The 14,053-nt window shown below is 38.4% G+C and overlaps 1 protein-coding gene across 1 annotated transcript in view; it reads left to right on the top strand.

Moving 5' to 3' along the window:
- The window catches only part of LOC130456897 (cAMP-responsive element-binding protein-like 2), a 30,057-nt gene that overhangs the window by 13,965 nt on the left and 2,039 nt on the right, over positions 1-14,053 (top strand). The window contains exons 2-3 of the mRNA XM_056814626.1: positions 8,341-8,405; positions 8,729-8,773. Coding sequence (XP_056670604.1) covers positions 8,341-8,405; positions 8,729-8,773 — 110 coding nt within the window. The remainder of the gene's footprint in view (positions 1-8,340; positions 8,406-8,728; positions 8,774-14,053) is intronic.

The raw sequence follows: 14,053 nt of genomic DNA, 5'->3' as shown, positions 1-14,053 counted from the left end.
TCAGGTTACAAAAAACACCAGTGGTCATCTAGAAAGAGAACAGAAGAAATCAAAGGATAAAGGAGATGAGGGAGAAGGTAGACAAATTGCTATTTAGAAATCCTGTCCATTTTTTTTTACCTTAGCTAAATTTGAGTGGAAAGGGGCTTCCTAATCCTTGATAGAACCTGCTCCGGACTGGAGTGGAGTAGTTTCCATGATAGTATTCAATGTCTCTTTGGTTATAAGGAAGAGAAGCCTCCACCTCTAGGTTCCCTTGAAGTTAAATGTCAAAAGCATTATTCTGAGAATAATGGAGTGGAGTCATATTTGGAAAAACAATTGGAGTGGGAGCAAGGTCAGTACCAAGATTAAGAATTCTCAAAATGTGAGGGGAAAAGAACAGAGATGTGATCTAGGGTCAAGTCTCAGGAGTTTGACAATGAGATAAGACAAAGGATATGCATTTCATAATTTTCTGCTCTTGGACTAAATTAGTATATATATATATATATACATATATTTATATAAGTGTGTGTACATCTATTTTTATATCACTTTCATTTCTAAATGTAAGATGTCCAAAAGTCTAATGCAGTAATGAATTTTGGGAAACCTTATGCATTACACCCTCCTATCCATGGAGCCATCCCTAGTAATGTAAGAGAGAAAAGGTAGTACATTAAAATCCCCTGAGACATCAACTAGACCTTCCAGTATTCATATCTATCATTCTCCAAATTTGCAAGAAGCAAGGGAAGTACAATTTTTTAGCTTTTTTTTCCAGGGCCAGTCTTGGACATTAAAATAATGTAGCATTGAGGTATTTTATATTATTGTGGGGGTGGTATTCCATTTATATTGTTATGGGCATATGGATGTTTTTCTGGTTCTACTTTTTTCATTTTACATTAGTTTCATTTAAGTCTTCACCTACTTCTGTGAATTCTTCTTATATCTTATTGATCAGTAATATTTTACTACGTACCACATTGCATGTACCAAAATGTAATTTACTTGCTGAAAAAAAACTAAAGTTGGTCTACTAGCAAATGACTAACCTTGGCCATTAGAGCTGTGTAACAATGGAATGAATAGACTACTTTGTTAATACATAATAAAAAACAAAATCATCTGAAACTGGACAGCTGCCAGTATTGTATTGTGTCAAAAGCAATTTCTAAGGGTAGGCTACCTACCAGTTAGGGCTCCACCTACCTTCCCAAACATAGAGACATTACTCTTTGTGTGTCTGTGCCAAGGGGTTGAAGAGAGAGAAGAGGAGGAGGTATCCTGACCCAACTAAAGAGGGTGAAAGGCACTGGGAGGAGGAGTTTGAGAAAGCAAAGAATATGAATTAGAAGTTTGAGTTTAGCCTGGACAGATGAGTGTCCTAAGACTAGGTTGATGAAATGATACTTGTTCTGGGTTAAGTGGATGTGATCAAAATGAAGCAGGGTTAAGTGAAAGGCCTAAACAACAAAAGGATTACTGAGGATTAAGTAAATGATGATTATACAGGAGATTGTGGCTTGCTCAAGGATGAATGTCCTGTGATTTGGGATAATATTTGGAAGTACCAATCAGCTCTTTTCTATCAGACAGAAACCAAGCAAGGCATTTGGGGAGAAGGAGGTAATAACTATCCCCATTGCAGGTGTTTAGAGTTATTATTGATCCATTTGGGCTTCCATATGGGAGAGTGTTTGTTAATAATTGTCAAGGTTATCTCAGAGTAGGCCCCTGGAATCCATGGGAGAAAAGGAAGGGGTTTTAATATGGGGTTAACTAATTTTTTTTTTAATTTTATAGTATTTTATTTGATCATTTCCATGCATTATTCATTAAAGACAAAAATCATTTTCTTTTCCTCCCTCCACCCCCCATAGCCGACGCGTGATTCCACTGGGTATCACATGTGTTCTTGATTCGAACCCATTGCCATGTTGTTAATATTTGCATTAGAGTGTTCATTTAGAGTCTCTCCTCTGTCATGTCCCCTCAACCGCTGTAGTCAGGCAGTTGCTTTTCCTTGGTGTTTCCACTCCCATAGTTTATCCTTTGCTTATGAATAGTGTTTTTTTCTCCTAGATCCCTGCAAATTGTTCAGGGACATTACACCGCCACTAATGGAGAAGTCCATTACATTTGATTATACCACAGTGTGTTTGTCTCTGTGTACAATGTTCTCCTGGTTCTGCTCCTCTCGCTCTGCATCACTTCCTGGAGGTTGTTCCAGTCTCCATGGAATTCCTCCACTTTATTATTCCTTTTAGCACAATAGTATTCCATCACCAACATATACCACAATTTGTTCAGCCATTCCCCAATTGATGGGCATCCCCTCGTTTTCCAATTTTTGGCCACCACAAAGAGCACAGCTATGAATACTTTTGTACAACTTTTTGTCCATTATCTCTTTGGGGTACAGACCCAGCAGTGCTATGGATGGATCAAAGGGTAGACATTCTTTTATCGCCCTTTGTGCATAGTTTCAAATTGCCCTCCAGAATGGTTGGATCAGTTCACAACTCCACCAGCAATGAATTAATGTCCCTACTTAGCTACATCCCCTCCAGCATTCATTACTTTCCATAGCTGTCATGTTAGCCAATCTGCTAAGTGTGAGGTGATACCTCAGAGTTGTTTTGATTTGCATCTCTCTGATTACAAGAGATTTAGAACACTTCTTCATGTGCTTATTAATAGTTTTGATTTCTTTATCTGAAAACTGCCTATCCATGTCCCTTGCCCATTTATCATTTGGAGAATGGCTTGGTTTTTTGTACAATTGATTTAGCTCTTTATAAATTTGAGTAATTAAACCTTTGTCAGAGGTTTTAATGAAGATTTTTTCCCAATTTATTGTTTCCCTTCTGATTTTAGTTACATTGGTTTTGTTTGTACAAAAGCTTTTTAATTTGATGTAGTCAAAATTATTTATTTTACATTTTGTGATTCTTTCTATGTCTTGCTTGGTTTTAAAGTCTTTCCCCTCCCAAAGGTCTGACATGTATACTATTCTGTGTTTACCCAATTTACTTATGGTTTCCTTCTTTATGTTTAAGTCATTCACCCATTTTGAATTTATCTTGGTGTAGGGTGTGAGGTGTTGATCAATTCCTAATCTCTCCCACACTGTCTTCCAATTTTCCCAGCAGTTTATATCGAATAGTGGATTTTTGTCCCAAAAGCTGGGATCTTTGGGTTTATCGTATACTGTCTTGCTGAGGTCTCTTGCCCCCAGTCTATTCCACTGATCCTCCTTTCTGTCTCTTAACCAGTACCAAATTGTTTTGATGACTGCTGCTTTGTAATATAGCTTAAGGTCTGGGACTGCAAGGCCCCCATCATTTGTGTTTTTTTCATTATTTCCCTGAATATCCTTGATCCTTTGTTATTCCAAATGAACTTTGTTATGGTTTTTTCTAAATCAGTAAAGAAATTTTTTGGGAGTTCAATGGGTATGGCACTAAATAGATGAATAAGTTTGGGTAGGATGGTCATTTTTATTATATTGGCTCGTCCTATCCATGAGCAGTTAATGTTTTTCCAATTGCTCAAGTCTAGTTTTAGTTGTGTGGCGAGTGTTTTGTAGTTATGTTCATATAGTTCCTGTGTTTGTCTCGGGAGATAGATTCCTAGGTATTTTATTTTGTCTAAGGTGATTTTGAATGGGATTTCTCTTTCTAGTTTTTGCTGCTGAGCTGTGTTGGAGATATATAGAAAACCTGATGATTTATGTGGGTTTATTTTGTATCCTGCAACTTTGCCAAAGTTGTTGATTATTTCAATTAGCTTTTTGGTTGAATCTCTAGGATTCTTTAAGTAGACCATCATGTCATCTGCAAAGAGGGATAACTTGGTCTCCTCCTTGCCTATTTTGATGCCTTCAATTTCTTTTTCTTCTCTAATTGCTACTGCTAGTGTTTCTAGTACAATGTCAAATAATAGAGGTGATAATGGGCATCCTTGTTTCACTCCTGATCTTATTGGGAATGTATCTAGTTTATCCCCATTGCAGATGATATTAGCTGATGGTTTTAGATATATACTGTTTATTATTTTTAGGAACGACCCTTCTATTCCTATGCTTTCTAGTGTTTTTAATAGGAATGGGTGTTGTATTTTATCAAGGGCTTTTTCTGTGTCTATTGAGATAATCATGTGGTTCTTGTTGGTTTGCTTGTTGATGTGGTCAATTATGTGGATGGTTTTCCTAATATTGAACCAGCCCTGCATCTCTGGTATAAATCCTACTTGATCATGGTGAATGACCCTTCTGATCACTTGCTGGAGTCTTTTTGCTAGTATCCTATTTAAGATTTTTGCATCTATATTCATTAGGGAGATTGGTCTATAGTTTTCTTTCTCTGTTTTTGACCTGCCTGGTTTTGTAATCAGTACCATGTTTGTGTCATAAAAGGAGTTTGGTAGAACTCCCTCTTTGCTTATTATGTCAAATAGTTTGTATAGTATTGGGATTAACTGTTCTCTGAATGTTTGATAGAATTCACTGGTGAATCCATCAGGCCCTGGGGATTTTTTCTTAGGAAGTTCTTTGATGGCCTGTTGGATTTCATTTTCTGATATGGGATTATTTAAGAATTCCATTTCTTCTTCTGTTAGTCTAGGCAGTTTGTATTTTTGTATATATTCATCCATATCACTTAAATTGGTGTATTTATTGCCATATAATTGGGCAAAGTAATTTTTAATGATTGCCTTAATTTCCTCTTCATCAGAGGTGATGCCCCCCTTTTCATATTTGATGCTGTTAATTTGCTTTTCTTCCTTCCCTTTTTTAATTAGATTGACCAGTTCTTTGTCTATTTTGTTTGTTTTTTCAAAGTACCAGCTTCTTATATTATTTATTAAATCAATAGTTCTATCACTTTCGATTTTATTAATTTCTCCCTTAATTTTTAGGATTTCTAGTTTGGTTTTCTGCTGGGGGGTTTTAATTTGGTCACTTTTGAGTTTTTTTATTTGCATTTCCAATTGATTGATCTCTGCTCTACCTAGTTTGTTGATATATGCACTCAGGGATATGAATTTACCTCTGATTACTGCTTTGGCTGCATCCCAAAAGGTTTGAAAGGATGTCTCACCATTGTCATTTTCCTCTATATAATTATTAATTGTTTCTATGATTTCTTCTCTAACTAAATGATTTTGGAGTATCATATTGTTTAGTTTCCAATTAGTTTTTGATTTAGTTTTCCATGTACCATTACTGATTGTTATTTTTATTGCCTTGTGGTCTGAAAAGGCTGCATTTATTATTTCTGCTTTTCTGCATTTGTGTGCCATGTTTCTGTGACCTAATGTATGGTCAATCTTTGTGAATGTGCCGTGTGGTGCTGAGAAGAAGGTGTATTCCTTTTTATCCTTATTTATTTTTCTCCATATGTCTATTAATTCTAATTTTTCTAAGATTTCATTCACTTCTTTCACCTCTTTCTTATTTATTTTTTTTTGATTTATCTAAATTTGATAATGGTTGGTTCAAGTCTCCCACTAATATGGTTTTACTGTCTATTTCTTCCTTCAATTCTCCTAGTTTCTCCATTAGAAATTTGGGTGCTATATTATTTGGTGCATACATGTTGATTAGTGATATTTCCTCATTATCTAAAGTCCCTTTTAACAAAATATAATTACCTTCCCTATCCCTTTTGATCAGGTCTATTTTTGCTTTGGCTTTATCAGATATCATGATTGCCACTCCTGCCTTCTTTCTGTCAGTTGAGGCCCAGAAGGTCTTACTCCATCCTTTAATTCTGACCTTGTGAGTGTCTACCTGCCTCATGTGTGTCTCTTTTGTGAATGAGATGCTTCACATTTTCCTCAATTTTTTCATTCTTTTTGTTTTGTTTTATAGTGTCCTGCTACCTTGTGAGGTCACTTGATTCTAGTTGTTTTACTCTGGTTCTTAAAGATTGGATTTCATCTCTGGCTTTTTGGTCATCTTTTTCCTTCTGGTCTGATTTTCTTTGAAGATCGTCTTTCATCCTCTTTATCTCATCTTTTATCTCCTTTGCCTCATCTTTCATCTCCTTTGCCTCATTTTCCAGCTGGATGATTTTGGCTTTCAGGGCACTATTTTCTTGTTTTAGTTCAAGTGCCTCTGTTTCCAGATGACTTATCTTAATTTTTAAGTTCTTTTCCCAATTGTCTTCAGCATCTCTTAGTTGTGTTTTGAGTTCTTCCACAGCCTGTATCCAATTCGCTGGGATTTCTGGTTTATCGTTTGCTGATCTCTCCCCCTCTGTTCCATTTGGTGAGTAGTAGCTCTCTATTGTAGTTTCTTTCTTCTGTTTCTGTTGTTTGTTCAAATTCACCCCTTCTTTCCTCCCCGTATTTGTCTGTGCTCTTGTTCCTCTCATTTTTTTGTTTTTGGGGACTTCTATCAGTCACCCCTCTTGTAGCTTTAACAGAGGATCTCTTGGTGTAATCTCTGGGGGATGGTTGTTGGGGGTTTGAGCTTTCCTGTCCTCTGGAGGCTTTTGATTGGCTTAATGTCCAGCAGTCGATGAGGATGGATGGGGAGCCTGGGCTTCCCTGTGTTCTGGAGACTTTTGATGGGATTGAGTCCAGCTTAGTTGGGCTGGGTTTACTCTGAGTTTTAAACTTCCTGGACGGCTGGAGCAGATATGGAGGATCTCCAAAGCTCTGGCCAGGCTGCCAGGTCTATGCTCCTTCTAGGCTGCCATCTTGACTTCGCCTCTTGGTTTCTGTTTTTTCAGAAGACCCTGATCTCTAAGGGGGGAGGGGTCTTGGCTTGCCTGGGCTCTGAGGGCTCCTGATGGGATTAGGTTCACCTGGTTTGGGCCGAATGAGCCCTGATGCAATAAGCCTCCTCCTCCACAGTCTGTGTTGAATGCCTGGAGACTGGCCTAGGTTGTTTTCAAGGTAAGCCCTTCACTAGCCCTGTGGTTTTTGTTCTTTCAGAATCTCTGAGGGCTCCTGATGGGATTGGGTTCACCTGGTTTGGGCCGAATGATCCCTGAGCCAAAAAAAGGAAGAAAAAAAAAGCAGCAACCTCCTCTTCCACAGTCTGTGTTGAATGCCCGGAAACTGGCCCGGGTTACTTTCAAGGTAAGTTCTTCGGAGCAACCCCTTTGCCAGCCCTGAGTTTTCTGTCCTTTCAGTAGCTCTGAGGGCTCTTGATGGGATTGGGTTCAGCTGGTGCCCTAAAGCTGGGACCTCCCTTGAGACTCATATGGAAGGACCCAGCCAGGGGGCTACTGGCTTCCCCCTTCTCTCTATGTTTCCCTGCCGTCTGTGTTGGGCGCCCCAGAGACTGGCTCAGGTTGCTTTCAAGGTGAGTCCTCAGAGCCCTGAGGTTCCCGCTGCTGCCGTAGGCTCAGCACTCTGGGTTGGGGGGGATGGGTCCTGGGACCTTCTTTCTGTCTACCCCTTAGATCCGAATGATCTAGGGTTCTGGCTTTTGGGGTGCGGTACCTTTTGATCCAGGTCCAGGAGGAGGTTTCCCCAGGTCTATCCTGTTGTTCAGTTTGAATTTCGGTGGCCTAGGAGCACTCTGTTTGCGATCGGTGAGGAAGGGTTTCTGAGGTCTGAACTTTCGCTGCTTCTAAGCCGCCATCTTGACCAGAAGTCTGGGGTTAACTAATTTAAACAGAACTTATCAAAATTATCATTATCTTTAGGCTCAACATCTCTAAGAATACCCCCACCCAAAACCAAACAACAAAAACTCCATCATAGAGCTGTGGAATCATATATTACTAAGAACTTAGTACTGGATGGTTATGTGGTCATACCATTGTGAGGAACTCTTAAATATGTGTGTGCACATGTCTGCATTGTGTGCATTTGCACATGTATTTGCACATGTGTATGCATATGTGTATGTTAATCAGATGTCAAAATGGCAGTATATAGACCACACAAAGAAGAAATCCAGTAACAATTGGTACATGTGGGAAGTATAATTTGGAGACAAGTAGGTGGAGAAGGGTATTGCCTCAATGAGGAAATTATTCAGAAACAATGCTTCTGGGTAAGAGAGGATTAGGGAAGGTCTAGTCTTTTCAGCTCTGCTTTGATAACAATGGTCATCAGTGTCATAACTAAGGTAAGGTGACTAAGGCTCTACCCTAAGGCACCAAAATAAGAGGGCCATATTATTAGTTACTGTAGTAACCAATTCTTCCTCCCACTCAAATGAATTTGCATTAATTACTTATTGCATTATTTTCACACCATAGATTCAGAGCTAGATGGACTTTAATAATCATCTAGTTCAATTCCCTCATTTTACACATGAACCTGAAACTCACGAAGGTTAAATCACGTTTTACAGAGTTAATTGGGGGATGCTTTTGTGCCCCTTAGCTGCCTACTCTGGAAGTGCTATTGTCCTGGGGGCCAAAATTGTTCGTTTTGTGGTTACTGAAAAAGTGATATCATTTTATATATTGACCTTCATTGAAAAGACTAGGATTCGAGTTCAACTAAGAGAAAGAATTCTTAAGGCTTACATTATCTAGAGAAAGCTAAGGATCAGTCAGATTGAGTCTCTGAACCAGACAAGGAACTCTTCTCAGAGAAGCAGAAAGTTTTCTTTCCTGGGATGAGAGGGTCAGGAGCCACATCTCCTTACTTGAAGGGTAAGGAAGGAATACTATGAAGAGAAAAGGACACTAGGTTAGGAGTTGGAGAACTCAAGTTCAAATCACAATTTACTACGCTGCCTCTAATGGTTTTTGCTCCTTGTTTCTAGGGTGCAGAAAAACACACCATGTTTGCTGTGGGGAGCCAGAGAGAGGTGAGATAGGAAGGGACAAGATTTGGCAGCAAGGGAGAGGTGCCATGGATTAAATGTAGCAAGTTCAGAAGAACAACAGGGGTATGGTATCAAATTCTCTTTGTCAGGGCCTGTCATCAAATTCACTTCCTTGATCTTGTAAGTTTTCAATTAATATGCAGGTCACCAAAAATGTAAGATTTAAATTAATATGCAATAACTCCAAGTATTATATTTTATAAAGTGTATTAATAATCACTCAATGTAGAAAGAAAATAAACTAAAAGAAATAGAAGTTCAAATCTAATATCTAACAAAAATAAACCCATGTGAATAAGTTCACCTGCTTGCTTCCAATGCAGCTATCAAGGGAAAGAGAGATAGAGAGAGGTGGGGCTATCCAAAACTTATAACCTCCCTACATTCGAATATAATGTGAAAAGGAAAGTGGGATGCTGGGAATTGAAGTCCTGGAGAATACATTCTTTTTTTTGTTTGTTTTTTGTTTTTTTTTTTTTAATTATATTTTATTTGATCATTTCCAAGCATTATTCATTAAAGACATAGATCATTTTCTTTTCCTCCCCCCACCCCCCCACCCCCCATAGCCGATGCGCAAATCCACTGGGCATTACATGTTTTCTTGATTTGAACCCATTGCCATGTTGATAATATTTGCATTAGAGTGTTCATTTAGAGTCTCTCCTCTGTCATGTCCCCTCAACCGCTGTAGTCAGGCAGTTGCTTTTCCTTGGTGTTTCCACTCCCATAGTTTATCCTTTGCTTATGAATGGTGTTTTTTTCTCCTAGATCCCTGCAAATTGTTCAGGAACATTACACCGCCACTAATGGAGAAGTCCATTACGTTCGATTATACCACAGTGTATTAGTCTCTGTGTACAATGTTCTCCTGGTTCTGCTCCTCTCGCTCTGCATCACTTCCTGGAGGTTGTTCCAGTCTCCATGGAATTCCTCCACTTTATTATTCCTTTTAGCACAATAGTATTCCATCACCAACATATACCAGTTTGTTCAGCCATTCCCCAATTGATGGGCATCCCCTCGTTTTCCAGTTTTTGGCCACCACAAAGAGCGCAGCTATGAATATTTTTGTACAAGTCTTTTTGTCCATTATCTCTTTGGGGTACAGACCCAGCAGTGCTATGGATGGATCAAAGGGTAGATATTCTTTTGTCGCCCCTGGAGAATACATTCTAATTACACAATCTGAATTGGGTTAATGGTGAGATGCAGAGAGCTTTGCCATTGAACAGAAAATCATTGACTTTCAAGAGGTCCAGGTCATAATAGATCCCAAGTCCACTAGGAAAAAAAAGTACTTGGCATAGTGCTTGGTCATACTAGGCACTATATAAATATCAGCAGTGGTAGTGATGATGACTTCCATTGTGAATACTTGACAATGATCCCAGTTCAATAGTTTCTGGGTCTTCATTTAAAGAATGTGTTGTACTGATTATACTCCCATATCTATTGGCAGAAGGGGGCATCTAGGATGAGAGGAACACTAAAAATTGAAATGTTTGGGGTTTTTTTTTAGAACTCCTAGATTCAAAGCAACTATGTAGTATCAAGGGGGTATTGATCAGGGCTGTTGATCAATTGAATTTCTCTAAGTCTACTTAATGAAATTGAAGACTATAGGGCAGTGATGGCAAACCTTTTAGAGATGGAGTACCAGGCTCTGCCCCCCCTAGACCAAGTGCCAGGCCCCTCCCCACACCACATGCTGGGCACATCCCACTCTTCCCTCAGCAGAAACAGGGGAAGGAGAAAGCACTCCTATTGGGCTGCTGGGCAGAGGGATGGGTAAAATGAGGAATGTCCTCAGTGAGTGTAGAGAGGAGTAGGGGAGTGGCCCAAGTGCTCCACTACCCTCCAGCTCTGCTGCCTGTGAACTGCCCACCTTACCCACTGTCTGCTACCATTAGCCTGCTGGGCAGAGAAGCTGGTGATATGAAAACATGCCATAAGGCACCATAGAGAGGGGGACAGGAGCAGCTCTGCCCGAATCCCTCTGCCTTTCTAGTAATGAATTCTGGGGTGGGGGGTGGCCAAGTACCCTCAGAGAGTGCTCTGCATGCTATCTTTGGCACCCATGTCATAAGTTTGCCATCACTCCTATAGGGGAAGTAACAAGCCTTGAATTGTTAAAATAGTTGCATTTGCTATAAAGGTATATGTACCCTTTTCAGATTTTCAATGAGTAGATTGTTTTTAATCTGGTAAAGAAGACTATGGAATAGGTAAATGGTACAGTGGATAGAGCACTAGACTTGGAATCAGGAGGATTCCTCTTTATGATTTCAAATCTGTGATCCAGGACAATCACTTAACCCTGTTTGCTTCATTTTTTAACCTATAAAATTAGCTGGAGAAAGAAATGACAAACCATCTGCATCTTTGTCATGAAAATCCCCAAATGGGGTCACATAGAGTTGGACAGGACTGAAACGCCTGAATAACAACAAAGATATTTTGAGTGACTCACACCCTGAGTGACCTATTTGAAAATTATATAGAATGAGAAACTGGGAATGATCAATTCACAGCTTGAAAAGGAAGTGTTAAAAAGTTTTGATACTTTGTTGCTCCTTTTCAGAATGGAGAAGTTCTTTCATCTTGTGGATGAAATGATAGGATGGCTGACTAGCCAGGAGCCCGTTAAAGGATTAGCTATATTCTCAGTGGCCTTTGAAAATCAAGTTGCACTTTTTAAGGAGTCTTTGGAGAAAGCTAGCTTTTCAGAGATCTTCTAAAAGAGTTCCTTGCAGACAGAGGAGGGGTTTTCTCTCTTTTTCCATCATGAACAATGATATTTCCCTCCCCACTTTCTAATATCTATACTGGGACAGTACTATGAGACCCAATCACTACACAGACTTAAAATTTGTACCATTGTTGCCCTATTTGCTCAGGACTGGTACACTGCATATCTCCAAAAAAGATAAAGAATCAAGAAGCCTTTTTAATACAATCAAGTTACCAATCAATCAACAAATACCAACCAGCATTTATTAAATCCCTACTATGTACCAAGAACATGGTTATGTACTAAGGATGCAAAGACAAAAATTAAATATTGCCTAATTTTCTGAGATCCCATTTTATGGAAGAGATAACAAAAAATGCACACATATACATAAGAAATTTAAGCAGGGGGCAAATGATCAGGAAAGGCAATCACTTACAGCAAGTATCACCTGAGCAGAGTTTTGAAGAAAAAAAGGACTTCTAGGAGTTAAAGGTAAGATGGTTGTGTATTGCAGTGTATATTGCAAAAGCCTATATACTGTATGAAGGTGAGATAGATAGATAGATAGATAGATAGATAGATAGATAGATAGATAGCTATAGATATAGATATATGATAATCAGATGAATAGATGGATAAATAGATAGATGGATGGATGGATGGAGCCAGGTAGGGAAGGTCTTTTTAAAAAGACCTGTGTTTATAAATGTTATTATGTGTCATTGGGAGAAAGATGATCTAATAGACAAGAAATATTATTATGTGACTACTGCGTAGTACTTTATTATATTTTCTAATGAGTGAGACTTATTTCCTAGACCTTTCAACTATTCCCCTTTCCTTGAGCTTTATCATGTAATTTTCTAGAGAAACAAAATTGAAAAGAAAAATTTTCCTATGAGCTAGTTTGCTGAATTAATTTTCTTGGGATTAGCTTCTAGATTTACTGCTTTTCAGAATTTAGCTCATCATCCTTTCACACACCCAGGTTTGCAACCTTATTGTTATCCTTGATTCTTCATTCTCAGTCACCCTTTTCCACTCAGCTGCCAAATCTTATCATTTCTACCTTTACTGCATATCTCATATACATCTCCTTCACTCACAAAGCAACTCACCCTAGTTTAGGCCATAATCATATTTCACTTGGACCTTTTCAGACTTGTAACTGACATCTCAGATCTCTTCGTCTCTCCAACCCATCTTTCATGAAGCTGCCAAATTGAATTCTCTAAAGTACAATTCTGACCATCTCATTCCCCTACTTAAGAAACTCATGATTATCTACCTCCAGGACGAAATTTTAATCTTCCAGTTAGGAATTTAAAGTTCTTTGTTTTGCATGACTACATATATAATTAATTGCCATCTCATGGAGGGAGGAGGAAAGAGAAGGAAGGAGAATTTGGAAATTAAAAAAAATAAAAACAAAAGTTAAAAAATTTTTATTAAGGTTATTTGAAAAAAATATAGACTTCCAGAAAAAAAATAATTTAAAATTCTTTCCAATCTAGAATCAAGCTTACCTTTCCATCTTTGTTGCATAGTACTCCCCTCCATGTATACTAAAGACCAGGAAAAGTGATCTTCTTCCTATTCCTCATGCATTCCATTCCATTTGCTGATTTACTGGCTGCCCCTCTTGCTCAGACTTCACTCCCTTCTTATCTCAGTCTCTAAGAATCTTTACTTTCCTTCAAGGATCAATTCAAGCATCATTATCTCTATGAAGCCTTTCTCGATACCTTCAGCTGTTAATGATCTCCACTCAAAATCACCATATGTAATGTGTGTATATATATATATATATGATCAATTTATTAATAAAAATGTGGATTTATCAATAAATAGGGATCTTAGCTTCCCTGGGGATGTCCTCTACTGAGGAGGAAAGCTGTCTTTTAAAGTTTTGGGGAGTACAGAAAATAGCAAGGCTAACATCATAGAAGGAAGGAAATATGGTTGGGAGGAAGTCAGGAGTGAGGATTGGCAAAAACCCCTTCTTTCTCTCCAGTTCTAAGAAATGCTCATTGTTTGAGTTCCCTTATATCTTCAAGGACAGAGAAAGCAAATCAAGCTTCTTAGGATAACAAACCAAACATCCTTGAAGGACAGTTTGATGGTATAAAGATACTAGACCAGACTCCCTATTGTCCTTCTGCTTCCATCCAGGGTAACACATTTCCTTATTACATTCTTTTGACACAAGAATGGAACAGTGATTAACAGAAGATCTGGATAATTAAACTTAATGATCCAGGACAACTAAATTTCTGAAATAAGTTCATAGACAGAGAACCATGACTTAGGCAGTTATGGGACAAAATCAATTAACTATAAATATGCTCAATTTAAAAAAGACAGAATCAATCTGATTATTTCATTTAATATATACACATACAATATGTGTACATATCGTCTTACCCAATTAGACTTTGTAAGCTCCTTGTTGAGGGCATGCTCTACTTTTAGTTTTGTCTCTGCATCTCCAGCATCTAGTAGAGTACATAGTATGTAGTGGATGC

This window comes from Monodelphis domestica, chromosome 2 (assembly GCF_027887165.1).
Source record: "Monodelphis domestica isolate mMonDom1 chromosome 2, mMonDom1.pri, whole genome shotgun sequence".
In the NCBI taxonomy this organism is placed as follows: Eukaryota; Metazoa; Chordata; class Mammalia; order Didelphimorphia; family Didelphidae; genus Monodelphis; species Monodelphis domestica.
This window is presented reverse-complemented; position numbering and strand designations above follow the sequence as displayed.